Genomic DNA, 25,341 nt, shown 5'->3' on the forward strand with positions numbered 1-25,341 from the left:
CTGATATGCGCATGCGTGTGCACACATACACACACATTTCCAGGACACTCACAAACAGAAGCCAGCAGCCTGAGACACACACACATGAAGAAGCCAGGCATCTGGGACACACATAAACACACTCACTAGTGGAACTAAATTGTTCAGGATACACACACACACACACAGAACCCAGGTGTCTGGGACTCATACAGTGGTGCACACACACACATATGTACACACACACAGAACCCAAGCATCTAAGAAGCACACACTTACACAGAACCCAGGCATCTTGGACAGACACACACATACACACACAAAGACACACATACAGGGACACAATCTCTTCTCTTTCCTACACATTGATCACAACCACATGTGCACTAGCATACACAGTCTCTCCCTGGGACACAAGTGTGTGTTCGGTGATCATGTGTATGCACAGTCGTACACACAGTCTCACATGTACAATCCTCCTTTGTCAAGCACCCCCCCTCACATGCACATACAGCCAGAGATCACCACCCTTATAGCACACGTGACCTCCAGTCATCTAACACACACAGTCTTGTCTGTTCCAGTGCACACCAGCAGGCACCCTCTGCCTCAGGGATATGAAATGTGTGCTCACATGCATGTGCAAAACCTTGGGACAAAAGCGTGATGGTGGGGTGGGGACTTCACTAGCTCCCTGAATGTCACATACTTTTTAGGCATGTTCTTCCTGCCCACCTTCACACCCAGGATGCCTGGGTTCTGTCCCTGCTCTGGGAGGGGAGTAGGGTCTGGTGGGTTAAAGCAGGGGCAAGGGGAGCCCAGATGCCTGGGTTTCTTTTGCTGCTCTGGGCAGGGAGTAGGGGCTGGCGGATTAGAGCAGGAGGTCTGGGAGCTTGGACACCTGGGTTCTCTCCCTGCTCTGAGAGGGGAGTGATAGTTAGCAAATGGTTTCAAAGCCAGGTCTCCTGGGTCACCTGAGAGGAGAGCAGTGAATGATGAGCTAGAACAAAAGGTGGCGGGAGCCCAGACATCTGGGTTCTTTGAGAGGGGAATGAGATCTAGACTGTAAAGAATAAAGGATGGTGGGAGCCCAGGTGCCTGGATTCGTCTCTAGCTCTGACAGTGGAGTGCAGTGCAGTGACTTAGGACAGGGGGCTGATATGGGAGCCTGGCCATCTGGGTCCTGCACCCACCAGGTAGCCTGGATGCCTGGGTTCTGTGAGGTCCCAAAAGTTTCCTGTGGGCTATTTTTCAGGGCTAATCCCCCTCCCCCTATTTTGGCAACCCCCCCCCCTTTTCCCTAGTCCCCAGCTGCTGTCTTGAACTGGTTTCCTGCCCACCCACCCCCCGCCCTCTGGTGCCATCACGCCCCGACCCGGTGCTTTCGGTGGTTTCTCGCGGGGGGGGGGGGGGTGCAATTTCAAGGTAAAAACAGGGAGGAAAGAGCAAAAGAGGAAAAACAACTAGTTTCAGACTTTCCACACAGTCAGCATTGCCCAGCCAGGGTATAAATGAAGGCAGCTGCAAGCCGGGGGCACCCCGGGGTCACCATGCTCATGAATGCCAGCCGGTGAGTGCATGGGGGCCAGGAGCCCAGGCGCCTGGGTTCTCGCCAGCTCTGGAAGGACAGTAGGGTCTGGGGGTTAGAACAAGGAGACCTGGGAGGTCAGACGCCTGGGTTCTAGCTGTCTCTGGGAGGTGAGTGGGGCCTGGTAGTTTAAAATTAGGGGGAGTAGGAGCTCAGATGGCTGGGTTCTAGCTCAGAGTGGAGGTCTGGTGGCTTGGAGTGGGGACCTGGGAGCCCAGATACCTAGGTTCTAGCCAGCTCTGGGAGGGGAGTGAGGGACTGGGGAAGGGGATCAGAACCAGGAGACCTGGGAGCATGGGTCCTTACCCAGACACCTGAGTTCTCTCACTGCTCTGGAAGGGGACTGAGGGCTAGCAAGTGAATGGGTTAGAGCAGGGAGGACCTAGCAGCCTGGACACCTGAGTTCTCTCCCTACTCTGGGAAGGGAGTAGGGGCTGGTGGGTCAGAGCAGGGAAGCCTGGAACCCCAGGCACCTGGGTTTTAGCCAGCTCATGGAATGGAGTAGGGCCCGGTAAGACAAGGGTGCCCAGATGCCTGGATTCTGTGCTGTGGAAGGGGAGTGGGGTGCGGTGGTTCAGAGTGGGGTGGGGGACTGAGATCCCAGACACCTGGATTTCAGCTAGCTGTGGGAGGGGAGTCAGACTTGTGGGTTAGAGCAGGAGTGCCTGACACACAGATGCCTGCGTTCTTTCCTAGCTCTGGGAGGGCAGAGGGGCCTGGTAGTTAAATGAGGAACCTGGACCCCCTCCACTAAACCCTTCCCCTGTCCTTGCAGATTTACATCAGTGTCACAACCCCTGATTGCCTCTAGCCTCCTCCCCAGCATATCCAAGATTGCCAAGTTTTACCCCAAAATGGGAGCTTTTGCCCCCTCTATCCCTCTTCCACCCCCACAACTCCAGCCTTGCCCTCTCCCCCCACCCAATACTGCTAAGTAACCACTGTCAGGAAATGAGTTGGGATGGATGGATAGAGGGATGGAGAGATGAAGGCACGGATGAGTGCATAGAGAGATGGAGGGAGGGAGGAATGGAAGAAAGGATGAAGGGATGGTTGGATGGGTGCCTGCATAGGCAAATGAGTGAACAAATGGATGAGTGGATGCATGGAGAAAGGGACAGGCGGATGGATGGAGGGATACTGGATGGTGGCCTAGACCCACATGGGGCCTAAAGCCTGGACACCTGGGTTCTCTCTCTGCTTTGAGAGGGGACCGGGCCCTGGTGATGTAGAGCAAACAGGGCCAAGAGCCTGGGCACCTGGGTTTTCTAGGAGACGCAGCTCCAGGGGCCATATGGTGAGGAGCTGGTATCTGTGGGGCGCCCCCACCTCCACTGTGTGCCTGTGACGCCAGGGAAATTCCGGTGCGGGCAGCGCCAGGTGTGGGGCCCGGATGGCGGGGGAGGGGTGGGGCATGGTGGGGGTGGGTAAGGCTTTTGGCTTCCCAGAACCCACACCCCTGATGGGAACCAGCCTTGGAGGGAGGGGGAGGCTTGGGGCCTGGATGCCTGGGTTCCATCCCTGTTCATGGAGGAAAATATGGCCTAGTGGGGAGGGGTGAGGCTGGGAACCTAGATGTCTGGGTTTTGTGGGAGGGGAGTGGGGTCTGGGAAATTAGAGTGGATTGAGCTGGAAGTCCAGACACTTGGGGTTCTCTGGGAGGGGAGTGGGGCTGGGGGGTCAGAGGGGGGCCTGGGAGCCTGGATGCCTGGGTTCTCTGGTAGGGGAATTGGAACCGGAGAATTAGAGCAGAGGGAGCTGGGAGCTTGGATGCCTGGGTTTTTGGTGGCGGGGCAGGGTTGGTTGTGGTGGGTTAGAGTAGATATGGGGCTGGCATTAGAAGCCCGGATGCCTGGGTTTTCTGGGAGAGCAGTGGGGTCAAATGAGGTAGCGCACATTGGGGGACCTTGCAGCCCAGACACCTGGGTTCTCTCCCCTCTGTGTGGATAAGGGCAAAAAAAACCCCAAAACAGGTTCTCCTATCCAGAGCCTGTAGTGGCATGTACATATGTATATCTACAATGATGTGCGTGATACACGTGTTCATGAGCTTTGATACATCCCTGAGTGGGTGTAGTCCCATTTCATATGCGTGTAAGCCTTGAGGCAGCACTGGGGCAGGGGCCACGCAGCGCATGTCATGGGTGGTGTGTCCATGTGAGCTCATGTGGGCAGCAACCTGGTAACTTCTCATGTGGGGGGTTACATAGATAGGACACAGATACACCTGTACTCTGTGGTGTCACACATGGCACATTACACAGATAAAACACAAACTCCTGGTGAGCTCATGTGTGGCACATTACAGATGGGACACAGACATTTTCCATGACTTCACAGCTGAGATGGTACATGTGGTATGTACACTTTTCCTGTAAGGTCATACAGCACATAACACAGAGGATATAAAATGCGCATGCACACACAGACCCTGTGATGTCATGTGTGATGTTACATGGCTTCCCTGGGACTTGCTGTGCAATACACAACAGAGATCTTACATGCACATAACCCCTGGGACACACAAATACACCCACACGCACACAGGACCCAGGCATCTGGGATGCACACATGTACACAAACACAGAACCCAGGTATCTGGGACACGGACATGGACACACATACGGAACCCAGGTGTCTGATACACACACACACGTGCGCAGCTTGCCCTTCCTCTTGCACGCCCACGCGGACCCCATCGCACACGCATGTGAACTCTCTCCCTCCCCCCCTTCTCCTGGCAGCTGGCGCCAGGCCCCGTTGGGCCCCCACTCGCCCCCTACCGACAGCACCCCCGAGAGCAGCCCTCCTGTACCCCGTGGCCCTACCCAAGACCGCCCCTCTGTACTCCACGGGCCCCACCGCAAGCCACGGGTGAGTCCCCAGATGCCTGAGTTCCTTCCCACTTTGAGGTGGGGTGTGGGGGGTTCGGAGGTCTGGAAGCCCGGACACCTGGGTTCTCTGGGAGGGCAGTGGAGGCTGGGGGTGTGAGCAAGGGGAGCTAGGAACCCAGAAGCCTGGGTTCTCTGTCTGGAGAGTGACAGCTGGTGAGTTAGAGCAGAGGGAGCCCGGATGCCTGAGTTCCGGAGTGGGGGAGGGAGAGGGGGTAGGAAGCAAGAGGCCTGAGTTCCCTCCCAGCTCTGGGAAGCAGGTGGGGGCTGGTGGGTTACAGCAGGGTGGGGCTGGGAGCCTGGAAGCCTGGGTTCTCCCAGGACCCCATTCCCCCCCTCGTTGCCCCACAGCTCCTGGCTACGAGCTCCTTGTGCCCCCCCCACCTGACCACGCAGCAGCCTGGGGTGCTGGTCATGAGGACGCGCCAAACTCTGGCATATGGTAACTAGGGCAAGGAGGAGGCGTGGCCAAAATGGAGGGGTAGGGCTAATGGGACTGGGGGTGGGGCTAGGGAGGAGTGACCCCAATCCCACAGGGGTCAGAGCCAGAACAATGGCAGGGTCAAGGGCATGGTTAAAAGGGGTATGGGCATCTGTGGGGTGGGGCTTGAGGCTGGGAGGTGGATCCAAATCCCATCCCTTGCACCAACCCCCAAGCTGAGAGCCTCCTCCTTTCATTACAGGGGGCAGCAGCTTGGAGTGTCCCATAAGAGACCCCCCTGCCCAGGATGCCCCCCCCCCGAATCCTCCCACTCCAGACCCCAGCCCTGCTGAGAGGTGAGCACATGGACACCTTGGTTCTATACTGGCTTAAAGCAAGGAAAGGTTCTTGGGGGTCGACAGCAGCAGTGGGGCTGGGACCCTGGATGCTTGGGTTCTATTCTGGTTCTGAGAGGGGTTGGGGGGCTAGTGGGTGCAACATGGATACCTGGGTTCTTTCCTGGGTCTGGGAGGGGAGTGAAGCTGGTGGGTGGGAGTCCAGACCCCTGAGTTTTCCGTGAGCTCTGATGTCCTCCCCAACTTACTCTATGGCAGAGTCCCCCCACGCTGCAACCCTGCCTGGTTCCATGTAGGTGTGACCCAGTGGGTACGGCAGAAGGAGTACGTCCAGAAACTGGAGCAGCAGGTAGAGGGGCTCCAGGTTGGGAGTAAGGGGCACTATGAGACAATGGGGGGCGGGGGTAGCGGGTTGGAAGTGAGGGGCACCAGGGGGCAGGGCCATGGAGGATATCCCTATGTCTCTCATCCTCTCATTTCTCCACTTCTCCAAACAGTTGGTCCGGGAGCGGCAGCGCCTGGCGCTGATGCAGACCCAACTGGTTGGAGCTGACCCTGCCCTGGATATGGTAAGGAGTTGGGGGTGGGGCGAAAGGCCAGGGGGCATGGCCAGGGAGGGGCCAAGGGGGCAGAGATGGAAGTAGCCTTATGTAAGGAGCAGGACCGTGTAGGGCAAGGGATGGGATTTAAACCCCATAGGGAAATGGACCATGGTGGTGGAGGGGGCACGGCCTGCCAGGAAAAAGCAGGGCCTGGGCACTTCATATGGAAGGTAGATAAAGGGGTGGAGCCAAGGGTGCCCAAGGGTGGAAGGGACAGGGCATAAGGTACAGAGAACCTAAGGGGTAGGGTGGACTGGAGAAGGTGGAGCCATGCTTGGAGCCAAGTTTGCAGGTAGGTACAGCCAGAAACCCCAGGGGATGAGTCAGAAAAGGGCCACAGGTTAGGGTGAGGTGGGCTTAAGACTGAGGGGGCATGGCCAAAGACCTCACCTGTTCTCACCACCTCTAGGTTGCCTTGGGGAAGGGCCAGGCCAGCACCCCCCTCCCTCTTCCTGGCTGGCTCCACCCGGGCCCCTCCCCTGCTGCCAGCGCAAAAGACACCCTCGAGACACCCCTTTGGGGGCACCACAGCCTTAGCTTCTACCCAGGTGAGTGTCATGGGTGCCTGGATCCTGACCCTTGAACTCTGGAGCTGGGGGCCCAAAGCAGGGGTGGGGCCTGGGAGCCCAGATGGTTGGGTTCCTTCCCTGCTATGGGAGAGGAGTGAGGGCTGGTAGGGAGTCAACAGAGGTTGGGGCTAGCACTTCTGAAGCCTGGGCACTGCGGGAGGGAAGTGGGATGTTTGGAGGGGATGGAGCTGAGTGGAGGAGGGTGGGGCCAGCACCTGTGATTGACAGCTGTCCTTCTGGCACAGAGCTGGGGCCCAGCCTGGAATACTACAGGGTCAGCACTGCCCGGCCCCCCTTCACCTATGCTGCCCTCATCCGATGGGTGAGTGACAGCCTGAAGCCCCCCCCATTTCATATCCCTCTCCAGACTCTGGTGGTGGAATTTTAATTATTCCTGGACCCTCCCCCCACCCCCCCCCACTAAGCCTCAGGGGATCAGTGCCGTCCCCCTCCCCCAACCCACAGCTCCCCCATCACACTGCGGTGCCCTTCACTACTAACTTGCAGCCACCCCATGACCTCTTGCCTCCCCCCTGCTCCCCCCTCAGGCCATCATGGAGTCACCCGAGAGGCAGCTGACATTGAATGAGATTTACCACTGGTTCAGCCGGAGCTTTGGCTACTTTCGGCACAACACGGCCACCTGGAAGGTGAGAGGCTGTGGGTCAGGAGTGAGGGGCACCACAGGGTGATGGGAGGGGCAGCTGTTTCCAGGTTCAGAGTGAGGGGCCCTGCTGGCCCTGACATCGCCCCCTGTGCCTTCCCAGAATGCCGTGCGACACAACCTGAGCCTGCACAAGTGCTTCGTGCGGGTGGAGAACGTGAAAGGTGCTGTGTGGACGGTTGATGAAGGTGAATTCCAGAGGAGGAGGAGCCAGCGCTTCCCCCGGTACCGCCCAGGGGTGGGGCTATGGGGCAGGGGTAGAGACAGAGGGTTGGGTGGGGAGCCAACAGGCCCTGAGGTGGAGCCAGAAGGGAAGGGGCAGAGTTATAGAGGTTCAGGGGTGGGGCTTCCAGGCAGGGGCAGGGCCTGGGAGTCAGGGGAGGAGCTAGAGATTGGGGCATGGCTACATGTAAGAGGGTGGAGCCAGAGGAGGATGGAAGGAGTTATAGGTGGGGGTGGGTTATGGAAAAGGGGTGGAGCCAGGGAAGGGTTAGGGTGGGGAGGGCTCCAAAGAAGAGGCGGAGCAAGATGAGGACAGCCTAGGCAGTGTGGCTACAGGTTGGGGGATGGAGCTAGAGGATGGGGCAGGGCTAATAAGCCTGGGGAGAGCCACAGAGGGGCATGGAACCATAAGGAGAGGGGACAGTGTCAGAAGCCAAGGGGGTGGAGACAAGGAGCTGGACTGCAACTTGACTTCTCTTCTTTCCTCCTTCCTCACAGGGACCCGGACCTGAGGGGGCTTCTGCCCCACCTGCCCTATGCCCCAGCTGAAGGGGCCTGGCGCCCAGCCCCCATCAGCTGAGGGGGCTGAAAGTGGGGCCTCCCAGAAGGAGGAGGGGCCAAGGGTTGTAACCCCTACCTGGCTGAAGCCAGTGGTCCCACCCTCCTCCCACCTACTTCCACCCCCAGCATCATTCCCCACCCTTCAATCCAGGAGCCCTCCAATAAGGGTCAGAGCCAAGCCACTGAGCCAGTACAAAACAGAGTGGCTTGCATGAGGGGAGCATATGAAGATGAGGGCCTTGCACCAGAACCATGTGCAGCTGACACCATTCCACAGCTGTGGCTGCCTCGTAGGATGGGGCCTTGCATGAGGATAGCATGGCAACGGCCCCTTATGGGGATGGGGTAGGCCATGGGCTGGGCCCTTGTGTGCAAACCAGATGTGTGTGCTGCATCCTGGGGGGCCTGGGAGTGGGGCGCAATTAGCGGAGAGAGGCAGAACTGCTGGACCCAAGGCAATAAAGTGCTGGCAACCTTTATTCTGAGAGTCTGCTTTCCTGTGGAGGTGTTATTCCCAGCACTGGGGCTGGACTCTCAGCATACGCTGGGTTAGGGGGAGGGGCTGGACTCTACTTCCCAATATGCAGTGGGGCTGCATACCCAGCATGCATAAGGGGGATTGGACTTTACCACCCAGCATGCACTAGGTTGTCAGGAGAAGGAGTGGTCTCCACTTCTCAGCATGCATTGGGACTGGAAGAGGGGCTGGATGTTACCCCGGAGGATGTGGGGAGGAGCAGATGGGTATTTCATAACATGCCCTGAGGGTGGACTTCATCTCCCAGCATGCACTGAGGGGAGAGGAGGGGCAGGACTCCATCTCCCTGCATGCACTGTGGGGCTTTAGGGAGGGGCTGGACCAATCACCCAACATACACCAGGGCTGGCCTCAATTTCCCATCAGCCCTTGTGTCTGCCTAGTGACTCTCTTTCTTGTTCTCTTTGGACTGCTTACAAGGAGAGGAACCAAGGCTGGCAGTTCCTCTTTCCTTCAAACCTTCCACCCTCTGATTTCCATCCCAGAGTTCACAAAGAGCTCAAGTGTCCGGGCTCCCAGCCCTGTCCGGTCCCACCTCCCAGCCTCTGCAGAATCCAGGTGTCCAGGATTGTAGACCACATTTCCATCTCGGAGAACCCAAGCGTCCTGGTGCTGGGTCTGGGGCTTGACTGTTTCTCTACTGAAACCCCTCTCTTTTTACCGAGGTGGCTCTGCGGGACCCTCCCAAGGAGCCTAGGACCATGGAGGAGGTGGACAAGATCCTCATCCACTCGCTGCGGCTTTTGGGCACGTAAGTATAAGCACGTTCCACTTGGCCACCCCACCACCTACTGTAGAGCTGGGTGCCTCTTATTTTACTTGGCTGTTTTCCAGCTTCTCCACCCAAGACCTAGCTTCATTTCAGCCATCCCTGCGGGGTGTTATACCCAGCCATTTCCCAGTCTCCCGTCCCCCTGGCTGCATCTCAGCCTGTTATGCTCAGTTGTTTCTCAGATACTTGACCCCAGAGCTGACTGCATGTTAGCCTGTTGTACTCAGTCATGCTTCACCTCAGAGATGGATGCATCTGAGCCCTTCCCCAACAGTGTTATCCTCTGTCATTGCCCAGAGCTGGCTGCACCTTTGCCTGCTATATTCAGCTATTCCTCAGCTGCTCCACCCCAGAGCTGGATATATCTCAGCCCATTATACTCAGCTGTTATCCAGCTGCTCTTCCCCCCAACCCTACCTCAAGAGCTGGCTGCATCTCAGTCCATTATACCTGGTTGTTCCCAGCCCCACACCCCAGAGCTGGCCACATCTCAGCCTCCCACCACCCAAGCAGTTACACTGGTCTGGTCCCAGCATTTACTCCAGAGCTGACTGCATTCCCTGCCCCCATGTGCCCACAGGGAGGTGCCCGAGGAGGTGCAGTGTGTTGGGGACTTCAGCACGGAGCTAATTGTGGAGGCTGTTGTGTGCTGCCTCCGTGTCATTGACCCCATGCTGGGCACTGGCCTCAGTCCCAGCCTCCCCCCTGGCATGTCAGCCCGGTTCCGCCTCGGCACCCACCTCGCCCAGGCCTGCCAGGTGAGGACCCAGGGGTCTGGGCTTCTGGATCCCTCCTGCTCCCATGCAGCTGGCCTCACTCCTCTCCCAGAGTGGGGAAAGAACCCCGGCATCTGGGCTACTAGTTCCTTCTCAGTCTAATGCCCTAGAGCCATCTCCCTTTCCCAGAGAGCCCTGGTGGGGAAGGTGGGGGGAAAGGATCTGGAGGATTCTTAGGGATGTGGAACCCACGAGTGTGAGCATCAGTGGGGGCTGTGGGGGCCCCCCCAGGATGGTGGGACCCCAGTTGTCCAGGCTCTGTGGAGGCCCCTGGGAATGCAGATCCAGGTGTCAAAGCACTGGTGGGGGATGTGGGAGTCTCTGGGTGGCAGAACCTAGGCATCAGGCACTGACGGGGTTTCTGAGGGTTCCTGGGGATGTGGAACCCATGTGTTTGGGGGCCATGGGCATCACCAGGGTGGTGTAACCCAGGTGTCCAGACACTGGTGGGACTCTGGGGGGTCCCTGGGGATGCAGAACCCTGGCATTCAAGCCCTGACAGCTGTTGGGGGGGGGGGTCTGGCAGGCGCTGGGGGCCCCTGGGGATGTGGGGTACCAGACCTTCCTGTACAGCACAGAGCCCGAGATCCGACGCCTCCTGCTCTTCCTGGTGGAGAAGCTGCCGCGGGACGAAGCTGAGGACCCTGGGCACCCTCATGGTACTAGGAGGACAGCTGGGAGGCTTGGGGGGAAGTCCAGCTCTGGGGTGGAGCATCTGGGATAGGCTGAGTATAACAGCATGGGAAGGGGGAGATGTAGTCAGCTGTAGAGGTCATGGGAAGCTCAGGGCTGTATTTGGAGGGGGTGGGGGAGGAGTGTCCGGCCAGTCCTGACCCCCCTCCCATCCCCATGCTGTCCCCTAAGGGAAATCAGCTGTGCTGCTCAGGACCTTGGCAACCTGCATCCAGGAGCAGCTGGAGACCCCTTGGGTGCCCCCTGCCTGCCGCCCTCCCTGGCTCCAGCGCCTGCAGGTGGGTTCTCTTGGCTCCCATGGGAGGGGGGTCTGCAGGCCTGGTCTCCCCCACCAGCATCTGGGGCTGCAGCCTAACAAGGCGCTGAGTCATTTTCTCCCACAAGAAAGCAGCTTTCAAGGGGTCATGGGCGGGGGGCAATGGGTCATTAATAGTAATGGTCAGTTTAGTAATTATGAATTGTTACGTAGCAATGGTCATTATGCTTGTGGGACTGGATGTTATATTGCATGTAACATACTACAGTGCCTTATAGCTGCCTTTAATGAATATGTGTGTGGAATGTGAAGATCATACATATACATGTATTCTATATGATATATACATATTACTTATAGCATGTTATATACGCTAGCAAATTGCCTGTCAAGAATGATGGGGGGAAGAAGCTTGTGAACCCTAACAATTTTCTGGAATGTGCACATAAGTAATAATATACACAGTATTACATGTACTGTTCTCTGTATTACGTATACATATTATGTGCATAGGTAACTTACCTAATATGTAATTTATGTATTACGTTACATACTATACCCATACCATGCATATAACACATTGTATACATCTATGTATATTAATTATGTAGTTATGTAATATACTATACATGCAATACACATGCATTATATATGTTATATCATGCGTGTAATGGCTTCCTGTGCCCTGGGTCCTGTGGACTCCTGGATAAATAACGTGTTGCATGTTTTGTACTAGATATATATATTTTGCGTGTACATAATGTAAAATGTATTAATTGTATTTATAGCCATCATTATACATGTGTTAGGTGAACATAATGTGTATGTTGCATGGGTTATATGTCTTGTATTTTTAATGTGCATGGTATATATTATATAAATATTATAAAGTATGTCATATGGTACAGATAAGTGCATATATAATAGGCATGTACTATTCTTATGTTATGTTATATATTCTGTTATAATTACACTAATAAGATTGGTGGCATTTAATTATATGAATATTAATGACTTACTCATCAAGATATTTAATATTAAAGTGAGCCTGGATGCAAGTGGTTGGCATGGGGCAGGGAGGAATCTTCACCTGTTCCATGTGCTTTTGGGGGGTGTCTGGGGTAGTTTTTTGGCCGGGGGTGGGGGTAGTTGCCCCACGGGAGTGGCTAACCATGGTATCTTCTACCCCAGGGCTCCAGCCTGCAGATGCCCTTCCAGGCCCAGCCCCTGGTGCTGCCTTGGGACAAGGGTCCAAAAGGTACTGGAGGGGGTGGGGGGGTGATGTAGGGGGCAGTATATGGTGGGGTCTAGATGGGGGGGGGGTATGTTGGGGGACGCCCAGCTTTGACACTGCCTGTCCTCCACAGAGTGCCAGGAATACTTTCAGGTGCTCTTGCCCCCCGTCCCCCAGCAGCTGCCCCCCTGCCCTGGGCCAGCCCCTTCCCTGATGGAAGCTCACACTGCCCAGCTCACTGCCAAGCTGCCCTCCCAGGATCGGACCCAGGGGCTGGGGGGCAACCGGCTGAGGCAGCCAGTAAGTGGTAGGGAAAGGGGGAGTCTAAGTGGGGATCTTACTTGCCCCCACAGGCTTGGGGAGTGGGCAAAGCTGGGTGGGGGGGAGCTCGGTGAGGGGATTCAGGGTGAGGGTTGTTCACTGTGAAAGCTAATGTGAGCAGTGTGCGGGGGTTGGGGAGGCAGACATCTGGTTTCTGGGGCTGTGTCCAGGGGCTTGGATGAGGGGATTCAGGGTAGGTGCTGTTCACTCTGAAACCTAATGGGGAGGTGCCTTGGCAGGGGCAGTGCCTGAACTTCTGGGTTCCTTGGGTCCCCACTTCCTAGCCCCCTTCAGTCTTTTCTTCTCCTGTTCCAGGTTCCAGCTGTGGGGGGCATACCCCCATTGCGGCGCCGTCTCCTGGAGCAGCTGCGCCAAGTCTGTACTCCCCTAGGCGGACTCCTTCCACCTGCCCCAGAGGCTCCAGACCTGACTCGGCTGCTGGGATCATTTGGGGCTGTGAGGGGCTCTGGGGGGCCCACTCTGACTAAGGGGTCCCGGTTCACTCGTGCCCAGCGCCTGGCCCATCAACAGGTATCTCCTGGGTGGGGCAGGGATGTGGCTGAAAAGGGGGAGGTGTGTGGGCTCCCAGCCCCCTTGCCGATTCCTTTCTCCCATTCTCCAGGGCCCAGAGACTCTTACGGAGCAGATGCAGGTGGCAGCTGAGTCTCTGCCTTCAGCTAAGACCTCAGAGCAGGTAATGGGTCAGGGGGTTGGCTGCACCCCAATATATGGGAAGGGTCTGCTGCTATGAGGTGATAGGACTATGATGAAGGAGGGATGGCTCCTAGGTTGGGAGGACTCCCCACAGGGGGGAGAGAGGTATTTGAGTGGGGAAAATCAGGTCTAGCGTGTCTCTGCATTCACTCCGGAACCTAATATGGCTGCCTGGCAGCAGTCAGGGCTAGGAAAGGTCCCAAGCTTTTTCTTGCTCTCTGACTTCCCCATTACTTTATTTCTTAACTTCCCCCAGGAGGTGCAGGCTCGACAGGAAGAGGAGTTGGGAGCCCTGCGGGCTGAGCTGGGGCAGCTGGAGGCTGAGATTGCTGGCTTGGGTGGGGAGGTGAAAACCCTGGAGCTGGGACTGATGCAGGTAAGAGGTTGGGAGGCCAAAGGGGGCAGCTCGTTCTGAGGGGGCCCTCAAGTAGGTGTTTACTTGTGACCCTGTACATCAGGCTTCCAACTAGGAACTCTTTGTGAGGCTGCCATGTAGCTGGTTCTGTGCTAAAAACCAGAGGGGAGTGAGGCGCTTTGAGGGGAGGGAGCTGTTTTGGGGCTTGGGGTAGTAGTCTGTCCATGTTAAAATCTAATGTTGGGGTTCAGGGATGGTAGCTCAGAGGGGGCTGGGATGCAGCTGGCTCTGGGGAGGGGCTATGGGGGGCTGTGGCTGACTGGGGAGAACTTGGGGGGCACTACTGAAGGAAGACTGAAGGGTGGTGTGTTCATTCTGACACTTAATATGGGACTTCTGAATTCAGAAGAAGAGGGTGGGGGGGATGCATCTATTTTTGGGAAGGGGCCAAGGGACTGTGGCTGACTTGAGGGGACTGTCTATAGTGGGGCTGAACTGGGTGGCCTCTTCACTCTGAAATCTATTGCTGGGGTTCAGATGGAGGGGCTTTGGTGGAGTTGGGATTCACCTGGTTTTAGGGAGATCTGTTAGGAGGGACTTTTGGCTTTGGGGATGCTGCCTGTTGAGGGCTGGCATGTGGCTGGCTCTGGGGTTCTGTGGGGGATCTGTGTGTGGGGCTGCAGCTGGCTGTGGGGCCCTGATCTGACCCCTCCCCCACCCCCACAGACAGAGAAAGACACATCTCAGTGGTGCCAGGCCCTAGGGAGCCGGGAGTGGAACCTGCGCCTCAAGCGTCGCACAGTCGAGCTGCTGCCTGATGCAGACAGCAACTTGGCCAAGCTGCAGGTTGGGGGAGGGGCTGGTGGGGTGGGTGCTTTGGAGGGGCCTGGGGCAGGGTTAGGAGGAGCAGAGCTAGTGGGGTGAGCAGGAGGTGCTGTGGGGGGTGGAACTGCAGGGGTGGGAGGGCTTTGGAGCCTGGGCCTGGAGAAAGGGAGAGCTAGAAGGACTTTGGGAAGCCCCAGGAGGGATGGAGCTAGCAGTTAAAAAGGGCCTGGGGCAGGGCTAGTGGGTGGGAGGAGTTTGGGGTGGGGCCAGGAGAAGGGGTATGGCTAGAGGGCTGTTCAGGAGGGAGCAGAATAGGTGGAACTGGAGGGGTCTTAGGGCAAGGGCAAGAAGGGGGTGGGGCTAGCGGGATGGGGGAGTGTGGTTCTGTTCTGGGGAGGTGCTGGGCCCACAGGGCAGCTGGTAATGACAGAGGTGCCCCCAGCTGGTGGTGGAGAGCAGTGTCCAGCGCATCCTGGCACTGGCAGGGCAGTGGGAACAGCACCGGCGCCCCCTGCTGGATGAGTGCCGACGCCTCAAAGGGCTGCGAGACATCCGCCAGGTGAGACCCACCCTGTCCAGGGCAGGGGGTTCAGGAAGCCCTGCCCCCTCACCCATTAACACCCCCCCAACTGCTCCCCTACCAGCTGGAATCATCACGACGCTTGCAGGATATCAAGGCCTTGCATGAGTGGCATCAGAGCACGGCTGCCGATGCCCAGCGCAAGGAGGAATTGTACCAGCAGCTGGTGGGTGCCTTGCACAAGATAGGGGGCATCACTCAGGGGTGGCATAATCAGGGGCTGGGCACTAACTCATGGGGGTAGCAGCATAGGTTGTCGCATGCAGGGGCATCACAAGATGCTGCGGAGTTATTGCATGAGGAGGTGTTGCATAGCGATGGCAGAGAGCCTCTTCACACAAAGGGGGATTGCATGGAGCTGGTAGAGTGTACGGGGGGGGACATGTGACATGGGGCTCACAAGGGACAGCATGACACGGGCATGTCCATAAGGTGGCAACTGTCACGCAGAGCTGTCATGAGAGAACTTGGCAGGTTACCTGCAGGGGCCTGCCCATGAGTAGCTGCCCCCAGAGACTTTGTACAAGGAGGACAGGGCCACACAAGATGCACAGGGGATGGACTCTCCAACGGTGAGTGTCGCCTCTGAGGTGTTGCACTAGGAGGGGAAAGCACTGGCACAAGCCCCCATTGCCCCACTTCTGGCCCTGTTGTGCATCGCATGAGCCCATTGCCCTGCCTCCGATCCTGTTGTGCATCACACCAAGTCCTTGTTGCTTCATCTCCGGCCCTTTCTGCCCCTGACCTTGCCAGCATTCTCAGCCCAGTATCTGTTGGCAGGGGAAGGAAGGGTGTCTGTGGGGTGGGACAGCCTCCCATTTCCCTGTTGTCCCCCCCAGGTGCTGGAGCTGGAGGGGCTGCCCCGTGCTGTGTCCCGGGCCGCCTACACCCAGCGCATCCTGGAGATTGTCAGTAACATCCGCAAGCAGAAGGAAGAGATCAAGAAGGTGAGGGGGGCGAAGGAGCAGCAGGGGGTTCACCCAGCCATGAGTGGGTCGGGAGGGAGTCCCATTTTGCCCCCTCCCCTCCCACCTTGGCAACAGTAAAAGGGGTTTATCTGCCAGAGTGCTGGGCTGGAGGGGAAGAGGGCAGCACGGAGAGACGTGGGAGAGGGGCTTGGGGAAGGAGGTGGGAGCTGAAGATGTAGGGGAGGGGCTTGGAGAAGGGGTGGGGTCTGCAAGCTCCCATTTGGCTTGGGGGTGCCAAATGGGGTGGTCTGGGACAAGTGGGAGGGGTCTGGGACAGGGGGGCCCAGGGATATTTTGGGGACCCCCAGAGAGAGGAGAGGGAAGAACACTTGTCCCAGAGGGTTGTTCATTGTAAAGCCTAACGATGGCATTGAGGTGGCCTGGCAGTGACCAGTGGAAGCTGTTCCCACCCCCAGGACAGGGGACAGTAGATCACCATTTCTCCCCACCCCCAGGTGCTGTCAGATACACGGGGGCTGCAGAAGGAGATAAACGGGCTGACAGGGAAGCTGGAGCGGACCTTTGCTGTTACTGATGAGCTTATCTTTAAGGTGTGGGGGTGGCTGGAAATAGAGCCTGGCTTGTAGGAGGTAGATTCTCTTGGGTGGTGGGGGCAGGGCTTGGAGAAGGGGAGGGGCCTCCTGACTATGCCCCCCCCTCTCCAGGATGCCAAGCGAGACGAGTCAGTGCGAAAGGCTTACAAGTACTTGGCTGCGCTTCATGAGGTGAGGAGGGCAAGGTGGGTGCTCTGGGGAACGGGCTGGCTGTGATGGGCAGGACTTGAGTGCTCTAGGGGTTGGGTGAGGTTGGGGTACATTACTATTACTTGTCACAGGGCTTGGGTCGGGTTAGGGCTATACTGGGGAGGGGGCTTGGGGTACTCTAAGGGAGGGGCTTGGGTGGTCTACAGGTGGAGCTAGACGTGGGAGGATAGGGGCTGGCATGGTCTGGGGTGGATTAGGACAGGGGGTGACAGCGTTTTTGGGAAGAGTGCCAAAAACTCCCTCGCCCTCCATTTGTAAGATTGTTGGTATACCATGGGCAGATAGTGGAGGAGCTGTGAGGGGCCCGATCCTTGTTGTGGCAGTGCAGCCCTGGCCCCTTCCCTGGGGTGCACATGCCAATCAAGATGCCTTTGTGTGCCATACTCTGGCACCCATGCAAGAGGGTTGTCTACCCCTGGATTAAGGTTGTCCAGCGACAGGGCTGGGAGTGGAGCTAGACTTAGGGGAAGGGCTACAGCTGGAGAAAGGGCTTGGTTGGTCAAGGGGTGGGGCTGGTGTGAGTTTGGAATGTTTGGGGGCACAACTTAGATCTAAAGGCAGAACTCGGTTTAGAGGCAGGGCTTAGGTACCCTAGAATAGTGGTCTCCAAACTTTTTTGATCGCGCACCCCTATCAGTAAAAAATATTTGAGCACGCACCCCTAATATATGTATATTTATGTAAATATAAATAGAAGTGCTAATATTTTCTTTCCGCACCCCATTGGAACGTCTTACGCACCCCCTGAGGTGCATGCACACCACTTTGGAGACCACTGCTCTCTAGAGCTGCGTTTCTCAACTCATGGGTTATATAACTGCCATGAGAAAATCATGTTTTTCTTGTAGAAAATTCACAGCTTGTGCATGGGTAAAGGATCATTTTTCACAGAATTACCATTGATCTTAGCAAATGGGTTCTGGTAGTTTTGTGAATATTTTGTGAAAAATTATACTTTACCTAGGCAGGCACATACCATAGCCAGGTCTAATGGGGCTTAGCTTCTCTACAAATGCAGGAAAGCAGTGTCAGTGCAAAGGGCCTCAGGGCAGCCTGGGTGTGGGCTCTAGGCAGCTGCAGCACCCGGGGGGAGGGGTGCACACAGACATGGAGCCGCAGCCTGCACACAGCCAGGATTGCAACCTAGCAGCTGGAGCACTGCCCACCACATCAGGCAAGTCTGTGAAGGGGAAGGGACAGATTGAGGCTCCCACAACGAGGGCAGGGGCAGGGGCTGGGATGAATGGGACCCCAGGCTGGGTCATGGGACAGTTAGAGCCCAGGGAGTTTGTCCAGGGCCACAGGGGGGACTCCTACCTCTGTACACACACTAGCAGAGGCACAGGGGGTATGTGCCTCCTGGACTTGTGCATGGGGTGGAAGTGGGCTTCCGCTGTGAGCTGGGGCTCTGCCCGGCTGCCATTGCCCTAACAGCTGTGCAACATGATGTGCCTGCTCTTGCTGGGCAGGCTGGGGACGGAGCACAGCCCAGCAGCAGCAGGCACATGGCGTCTCATGGAATGGCAGCAGGGCACAGAGCACCAGCTCACAGTGGCAGGCTGCATCCATCCCGCACACACAGTGGGGGGGCGGGGGGGCATGTGTTCCCCATGCATCCCCTGGGGTGCATGTAGTGGTGGGAGCCCCCCCCCACATGCCTGGACAGCTGCCTGGGCTCTGAACATTCCACCAACCACCCTGGGGCCCCATTCACACATGCCCCTGCTCCACTCCCTCCCTCACTATGGTGCCCCCCCCCATCCTTTCTCTCTCTCCTACCCCTTCCCCTCCACAGACTTACTTGCTGGGTGGGGAGGGGGTGTATACTCAGCCTCCCCCCAAATAACATTTTCTCCCTCCACTTATGGCGCACACACACCACCCTCCCCAGCAGCATTCTCTCTAAGCTGTGAGGTGTGCTTGCTGCGCAGGCACATCTGGCAGCGCAGCATGAGCGTGCCTGTGCGGCTGCGCACGCCACACAGCTTAGAGGGAACTCCACTCCTCAGTCCCCAAAGCCCCGGCCCTCCAAACCCTCTTGCCCCCTTGCTCCCTATACACTTATCTTCATCCAGCTGCCTGGCTGTGCCCTGACCACACTCCCAGCAGCTGCTTGCAGGCTGCAAAAGTGCAGGTTTACCCATGCAGGCTGGAATGCTGCCAGCCTGCAAAGGGAAACCTGCACTTTTGTGCATTTTTCTGGCACAGGTTTGCAACCCTTACAAATCATGGCGCGGGGCTAATTTTGCAGTATCCACGCAGTCCGTGAAATGGCAATTTTCTCAGGACCCTAGTCATCATGACCCAAAAGTGGTTTGCAAGAATATATGAGAGGGCCACAAACAAACTTTAAAAATGGATTCTTGTTTAAAGGAGCTCCAGCCTGCCAAGGGGCTGTTGCGGCCCCTATGCTCCTCCCCCTCCCCCCTCTCCCACGCATGCATGCACGCACACTGGGGAGCTAGGACTGGGGGCAGTGGATCAGGCATGAGGGGCACCAGCAGAGCCAGGGGCTGTTTTCTACTTAAACTATTTACTGGGTCAGGACTGGCCATCATTGTTTACAAATGGGTTCTGCCTGGTACAAAAAAAGTTGAGAAACTGTTCTAGAGGGTAGGACCTGACGTGGGGGAGGGACTTGGGTGCTTAGGGAGTGGGGATAGGTACTGGAGGGGCTTGGTGTTAGAAGAGACTTTCCAGGGGGTTGGGGAATGCCTGAAATGGGGCAACCCTGCCTGTGCCCCCCCCCAGAACTGCTTCCAGCTGATTCAGACAATTGAGGACGCCGGCAGCATCCAGAGAGAGATCCGGGACCTGGAGGAGCAGGTGGGGGACTCCTTAAACCTCCCCTAAACATTGGGGGAGCTGAAGTAGGAGGGGGCATCTGAGGAGAAGCTGCTGAAATGGAGGCAGGTCTGTTCTTGGGGTCCAGGTTTTGGGGGGAAGTTATAGGGGACATGGGAGTCTGTATGGGCACAGGCCAGGCAAGGAGGGATAACCTTATACCTTGGGGGTGGTGGTCCTTGGACCCTGCTATGGAGGTCTTTAACTCTTTGGCTAGGAGGGAAGGGGGCTTGGTTTAGGGAGAGGGAGATTTGGGGGTACCCATTCCCAGGTATACAGGGGTGCCATGCTGCAAGGGAGTGGGCTGTGATATTTGGGGAGGGAGGCCCTCCAATACAGAGCAGTACTTGGATGGGGATGAAACTTGCTATCTTATTGGAGCATTCACTCTGAAACCTAATGATGATGGTTGCTACAACCAGGAAGGAATTAAATAACCATCTTCCCCTTTTTTTGCCCCCACCCCCAAGATTGAGAGTGAATCAGGGGCCAAGATGCCTGCCAGCTTGGAGCGCATCCTGGAGGATCTCCGGGCCCTAAGGCAAGAGAATGCCGGTCTGGCTGCCCGTACCCACGAGACCTGACCCTGCCCCCTCTGAACCCCCACTTGTCTCCCCATAGTACTCCCAGACTTTGGGGGCAAGGTTACAGCTGCTTGGCCTCCCATACTCAGTTGGTAGGGTGATCTACTTTGCCTTCACTGCCAGGATGCAGCTGATTCTGGGGCATGATGTTCAATTGTAACAAGTCTAATAAAGTCCTCACTATCTGCAGAGCATTGTTGTCTGGCCCTTTAATTGGGGGTGGGTGGGAGGGATGGCTGGCAAAGTCCCCCTTTTGCTCTGCTGTGCCTGGGGAGTAGGGCTAGGGCTGGGCCCAGCCCAGGGAGAGGTGGTCCCACCCTGTATGCCCCACTTCCTAATGGCTCTGCCCTCCATCTTGCTAGGTCCACTACCTGCTGGGCTGGCTCTTCCCACTCTCCTCTGGAGAATCCAGACTCCTACCCCATCAGTGGGGAGACAACCCAGGTGTCCTGGAGCCCTGCCCCAGCGGGTGGGAAGTGGGTGGGTCTAGCTCGTCCTCTCCTGGCAGCTCCCAGCTTGCCCTAGGGCAGTGTTTCCCAACTTTTTCCAGCCCAAGGCACACTTACGTTCATACTTTTTTCTGCAGTACACCCCCCCCACACACACACACCTTCCCCTCCTGCCAGCACCTAATTTTATATGTAAAAGTGCTGAAGGGTTTCCTCAGAGCTTGTACTTTCATCAGGGTGTTTCCAGTCTTGGAGCAAGGATCTGTAGCAGGTTGTGCACATGGAATGCATGCATGTAGTTGGACAGCTGTAACTCCAGGGCAGGAAGCCCAGAAAAAAACAAAATGGGGAGACTAGTTGAGGAGAGAATAATTGGAACTGTGCTGAGAAGGCTTGCTTCTGAGGGGGCTGCTACCAGGACAGTTGCTTCTGAGAGGACTACTGGCAGAAGAATTGTTGCTGAGTGAGCTGCTACTGAGGGCAGAGGAGCCACCAGGTAATGAATACCCAGGATTGGCTGGTATCCTTTACTAAAGGAGCAGGGGTCGTGCAAATGGGTTCCCCTCCCTACTCTTAAGATCCCCAGGTGCAGGGAGTCACTGGAGGGAATCAGGGAGGGGTTGTTAGAGGAGGTTCTCTTGGAGAGCAGCAGGGAATCATGGCTTTGTGAGAGCTCCAGCAGAGAGCTCAATAAAGTACAGTTGAGAAACACAGGGGAGCTACCTTGGGAAGTGTGTGGAGAATGGTGTGATTGATTGCAGGCATCCAGGAGAGACTGGAAAAGGGAAGAAACCCTGGTCTCCAGAGCTGCCGCACCCGAGGTTCTGACAGGTACCCCCATCTTCTGTCCAGATGATGGCATCACCACACCTCTTCTGAGGCAGAATGAGCACCGCTCCCCAGGGCTCCACTGTAGCCACTGCACAGTAGACTACTTTGTTTTGGGCAGAGTGATTTTGTGGAGACCTGGCTGATTATGTGTATATACCTGTTATAAATTGACCGAGTGTTAAAGTTGATAATACAGGCAACCTCCGCTTAGCGCTCTTAATTGGTTCTGGAAAAACCAAGCACTAAACAAAACCCATTTCCCCATTGGATTTAATGTAAATAAAGGTAAGTTGTTTTGCACCACCTGCTGGCCCAAACCCCATGCTCCTGCAGCCCTACCCTGGGCTCTGCGCTCCTGCTGGCCCTGAGGGACTCGCCTGCCCAGGGATTTATGGTGAAAAGGCAGCAGGACTGTGCCGCAGGGTAAACAGTGGGGCCACGCACCCGCCCGTGCCCCGCTTTGCCCAGCGGGAACTCCTTCCAGGGCAGGCAGCACAGATCGCTGCAGGGGGTGGGGGAGGGGGAGCTCAGGCCCCACCTCTTCTCTCCACCTGTTAGCTGTTCTGACCCTGTGCTCCTGCAACCTTGTCCCGGGCTCTGCCAGGCCTGGGCTCCAAGCTCACACTGCCCTGCCCCCTCACCCGCCCCTTCTTGTTGCTACTTCTTCTCCAGACCCCAGGCTCCTGTGGCTGCTACTTGCCATTTCCCTCAATGCTGATGTCGACGCCACTGTTTATTTCCCATGCCTGTGCTGAGCACTATCATGAAATGCACTCAGTGCTAAGTGAAATCAGGTTTTTTGTTTTGTTTTGTTTTTTTCTTTTTCTTTTTCTGTTTTTTTTGCACCGGTCCTGGAAGCGCAATACCAGGTCAATGCATGGAGTGGATGGAGCGCGCTCCGGTTCGAAATCAGGTAGGTATTTTAAATTAGCAATATAACAAAACTGTGCTAAGTGAAACCGCGTTAAGCTGGGGTTGCCTGTATAATTGCTTTTGCTATATGATAAGTATTTGCTTTACTAATAGACTATTAGTGAACTCACTGGAAATATTTTGTTTGTTATTTATGGGAAGTTGAATTTGTCAATCTCTGTTATTACTGTAAATAATAAATTATTGTAAATAGTTATTTAGTGTGTGGTCTGGTGCAGGGAGGACCATGGGAGAGCACTCCAGTGAGTGCTGGCTCCCAGCCTGTAGACAGAGTGGGAGTAGACCAAGACCTGTTGGCACCCCAGGATCCCAAAAATTTGGACGCGTTTACGGATAGTACCACTGTCGGGGTTAATATATAAACAATATGTTTCATTTATTCTTTTCTTTTTCTAATGTATGACTTGTTTTTCTTACAAAATTTTGTGGCACACCCATTTGTATCTGACAGCACACCATTGTGCCACAGCACACCAGCTGAGAAACATTGCCCGAAGGCACCACTTAACCCCACACACCTGTGTGGAGGGGGAGTTATTCCCTACTCTACCCAGTCTCCCAGAATGCCCTAGGGCAAGCCAATTTGGCTCCCATAATGAGCTAGGGCAGGCAATACAGGCAGCCCATGGGGCAGTGCCCCCCTCTTCACAACTTGGAGTGTCGGGTAGGGGGGTATGTTGGTGGGTGGGGCTACTTTGTAACTGGGGCGTGGGGGCCATGGAGTTGTAGGAGGCCTTAGACAGTATTGTCAGGGCATCTGAGAGGGTAGGTGGCACTGTAGGAAGTATTGGGAAGCAGAGGCCCTAGAGCAGGGGTAGGCAACGTTTTTTGGCCAGAGCGGCGAAAAACACCATAATGCCTACCTCAGAAGGTACTGGAGTGCCGGCATGGCAGAAAAACAAAATGAGGGCAAGGGGTACATGGCAGGATGCCCTGCTGCCTCTTGCCCCGCACCTGAAGCCCTTCCCCCCCATTCCGGGCTGTAGCTGCTGGAGCCTGGGCTGCTCCCAGAAGGGCTTGCAGTGTCCCAGCTGCCTGCTGGGAGCAGCCCGGGATCCCAGCTGGCAGCAGCTGCCCAGAGCCCTGGCTGGCTCCAAACAGCTGTGCCAGGCTCATCACCCCCTTACTGGGAGCGGGGGAGAAACCGAGGCTGCGCTGCCTCAGGCCCTGCCCCCACCGCAAGCTCCCAGGTGCTCCTGCATACACTGGTGCCGGAGCCACCTGAAACCCGGTACAGCTGTTTGGAGTCTCCCAGTTGCACACAGCCCTGGCTCTGGCTGCTGCAAGACCTGATGGGAGCAGCCCAGGCTCCATCCCTGGCAGCAGCTTCCTGGAGCCGGGGCTGGCTGCGGCGTGCCAAGCAAAATGGCTTTGCGTGCCATGCTCAGCATGTGTGCCAGGGGTTGCTGACCCCTGCCCTAGAGGATCCTTCCGGGATCCCTTTGGCAGGCTAGAAGCTCTGTGCAAGGGCAGGGAGACATGATAGGGGTATCTTGGCTCACAAGGGGGTGGTCTGAGGGAACACAGACCCGGGGGGAGAGGGTATATCAGGCCTCTGGCAGGGTGTCTGGGAATAGGAGTCTTTTTAGGCTATGGGGGGAGCTCTTGGGAACTGGGGCTTCTTGGGGTGACAAGGGACATAGTGGGGGTGTCTGGGGTATCTGGAGCCCCCTTGGAGGCCTCAGCAGGGGTAGAAGCCTTCAGCTGCTGCTCCCTTCCCACCTCCCCCAACAATCCCTTCTAATCTCTTAATCCTAGGCAGGCAGTGAGAGTGAGGAAGCTCAGGGCAGGGAGGAGCACAGGCTCAGGGCTTTCTACCCCTGGTAACGCAACCCCCACCCCCCACCCTTCCCCAATGGAGCCTGATGAGCATGGTCCTGGTGAGTGGATCCTGGGTTGGGGGGGGCAGGGGCACCATTCCCCCTCCCTGGTATCAGTTATGGGAGGGCCTTGCTTCCTACTGTCCCCAGACCCTGGGAATGGAGAGTGGCTTTGAGGAGGTGTATGGGGGGGGGAGGCTCAGACAGGGTAGGTGGATTGGGAAGTGGTCTCTGAGGGGAGCTCTAAGGAGTAGGTGTGTGGTAGGGGACTCAGTGTGGGCCCTTTAGGAGATTGGGAGGGTTTAGTGTGGGGGAACAAGGCAGGGCTTCTGGGAGATGGGAGGCTGTAAGGGGAGGGGAAGGGGGAACAGACTGCGAGGCTCAGCGTGAGGGAGAGCCCAGGTGGATGTGGGGGGGCACTTCTGAGGGTATGGGGGTTGTGGGAGCCTGCAGGAGCTCGCCTCCAGGTGCGCACGGCATTCATGTTTTGAACGGTTTTGTGGGGGGCATGGGGCTTCTGGGGGATTGAGGGTTCTGAGGAGTCGGGGGTTGGGGTGGGCTCTGTCAGGGGTTGTGGGGGCTTCTGGAGCATGGGGTGGCTCTGGGAGGTTGGGGGGGGGTCTGGGGGAGCAGCTTTGTAGGAATGGGGCCTTGGGGGTGAAGAAGGGGGGTGTGGGAGACTTATTGTGGGGGGACCTTGGATGACTGAATGGGACATCCTATGTGGGGAAGGGGGGCTCTGGGGGGAGCCTTTGCCTGGCCAGGGTGGTCTGATTCCCCTGTTCCTGACTCCCCCACAGGTGAGGGCCCAGGTGTGGTGGCTGTGGCTTTTGCAGAGGCAGCAGGGCAGGCACTGGCCTGGCCACTGCCCAATGGGGCAGCCACCCCCCCTGGGGGGCTTGGGGATCCCCCACACCCTGGTGGCAGTACTGCTGGGGGACGCCGGCGCCTGCCCCACGGCAAGCACAAGGCACAGGGGCCCAGTGCTGAACACCGCTCCCCACGTGCCCTTTTCTGTCTGGGGCTGGCCAACCCCCTGCGCCGTGGTGCCATCAGCTTGGTCGAGTGGAAGTATCCAGAACCTGCCTGTAGTGGCCATCTTGGGGACACAGCAGGGGCAAGGGATGGCCATCTTGGGTGCCATAACTGTGGGGAAAGGAATGCTGAGGAGTCAAATAGGGATGAGTGATTGGGGGCAGGAGGGTAGATGGAGGGGAACTGTCAGGACCAC

The 25,341-nt window shown here is 56.8% G+C and overlaps 3 protein-coding genes across 11 annotated transcripts in view; all 3 read left to right on the plus strand.

The window, feature by feature from the left end:
* The first annotated feature begins 4,683 nt into the window (after positions 1–4,683).
* Positions 4,684–8,332, plus strand: LOC149858527 (forkhead box protein P3-like). Its single transcript, XM_090060902.1, has 10 exons — positions 4,684–4,718; positions 4,810–4,900; positions 5,142–5,235; positions 5,494–5,584; positions 5,733–5,804; positions 6,247–6,385; positions 6,652–6,728; positions 6,955–7,056; positions 7,174–7,295; positions 7,791–8,332. Exons 2-10 carry the CDS (start codon positions 4,873–4,875, stop codon positions 7,870–7,872), a joined length of 807 nt encoding a protein of 268 aa, XP_089917028.1. The 5' UTR covers positions 4,684–4,718; positions 4,810–4,872; the 3' UTR covers positions 7,873–8,332.
* Positions 8,333–8,728: 396 nt separating this feature from the next.
* On the plus strand, positions 8,729–20,269 carry CCDC22 (CCC complex scaffolding subunit CCDC22). 9 transcript variants are annotated; one of them, XR_016443934.1, is made up of 18 exons: positions 8,729–8,949; positions 9,057–9,142; positions 9,744–9,921; positions 10,466–10,598; positions 10,804–10,910; positions 12,080–12,146; positions 12,256–12,422; positions 12,759–12,974; positions 13,066–13,137; positions 13,414–13,533; positions 14,239–14,358; positions 14,780–14,896; positions 14,982–15,083; positions 15,368–15,489; positions 15,757–15,864; positions 16,551–16,610; positions 19,401–19,475; positions 19,964–20,269. XR_016443934.1 is itself a non-coding variant. In XM_090060772.1 (18 exons), exons 2-18 carry the CDS (start codon positions 9,093–9,095, stop codon positions 20,075–20,077), a joined length of 1,902 nt encoding a protein of 633 aa, XP_089916898.1. In that variant the 5' UTR covers positions 8,732–8,949; positions 9,057–9,092; the 3' UTR covers positions 20,078–20,269. The 9 variants fall into 9 exon arrangements, 2 of the variants coding, with proteins under 2 accessions (XP_089916899.1, XP_089916898.1); XR_016443937.1 differs by having other exon boundaries at positions 15,392–15,489; XR_016443936.1 differs by having other exon boundaries at positions 16,551–16,624; positions 19,964–20,025.
* Positions 20,270–24,145: 3,876 nt separating this feature from the next.
* Positions 24,146–25,341, plus strand: part of CACNA1F (calcium voltage-gated channel subunit alpha1 F) — a 39,353-nt gene continuing 38,157 nt past the window's right edge. Inside the window, exons 1-2 of the mRNA XM_090061549.1 lie at positions 24,146–24,170; positions 24,911–25,181. Of these exons, the coding sequence (XP_089917675.1) occupies positions 24,146–24,170; positions 24,911–25,181 (296 nt within the window). The remainder of the gene's footprint in view (positions 24,171–24,910; positions 25,182–25,341) is intronic.

Source organism: Crocodylus siamensis, chromosome 8, assembly GCF_052110815.1.
Source record: "Crocodylus siamensis isolate JL-2025a chromosome 8, ASM5211081v1, whole genome shotgun sequence".
Taxonomy (NCBI): domain Eukaryota; kingdom Metazoa; phylum Chordata; order Crocodylia; family Crocodylidae; genus Crocodylus; species Crocodylus siamensis.

Bases quoted from the DNA above. Each gene is read 5' to 3' on its own strand.
- LOC149858527 (XM_090060902.1), top strand. From the start codon at position 4,873: ATGAGGACGCGCCAAACTCTGGCATATG. The intron at 6,386-6,651 runs GTGAGTGTCATG...CTTCTGGCACAG, and splicing joins CAGCCTTAGCTTCTACCCAG to AGCTGGGGCCCAGCCTGGAA. The intron at 7,296-7,790 runs GTACCGCCCAGG...CCTTCCTCACAG, and splicing joins AGGAGCCAGCGCTTCCCCCG to GGACCCGGACCTGAGGGGGC.
- CCDC22 (XM_090060772.1), top strand. From the start codon at position 9,093: ATGGAGGAGGTGGACAAGATCCTCATCCACTCGCTGCGGCTTTTGGGC. The intron at 13,138-13,413 runs GTAATGGGTCAG...AACTTCCCCCAG, and splicing joins CAGCTAAGACCTCAGAGCAG to GAGGTGCAGGCTCGACAGGA. The intron at 15,084-15,756 runs GTGGGTGCCTTG...TGTCCCCCCCAG, and splicing joins AGGAATTGTACCAGCAGCTG to GTGCTGGAGCTGGAGGGGCT.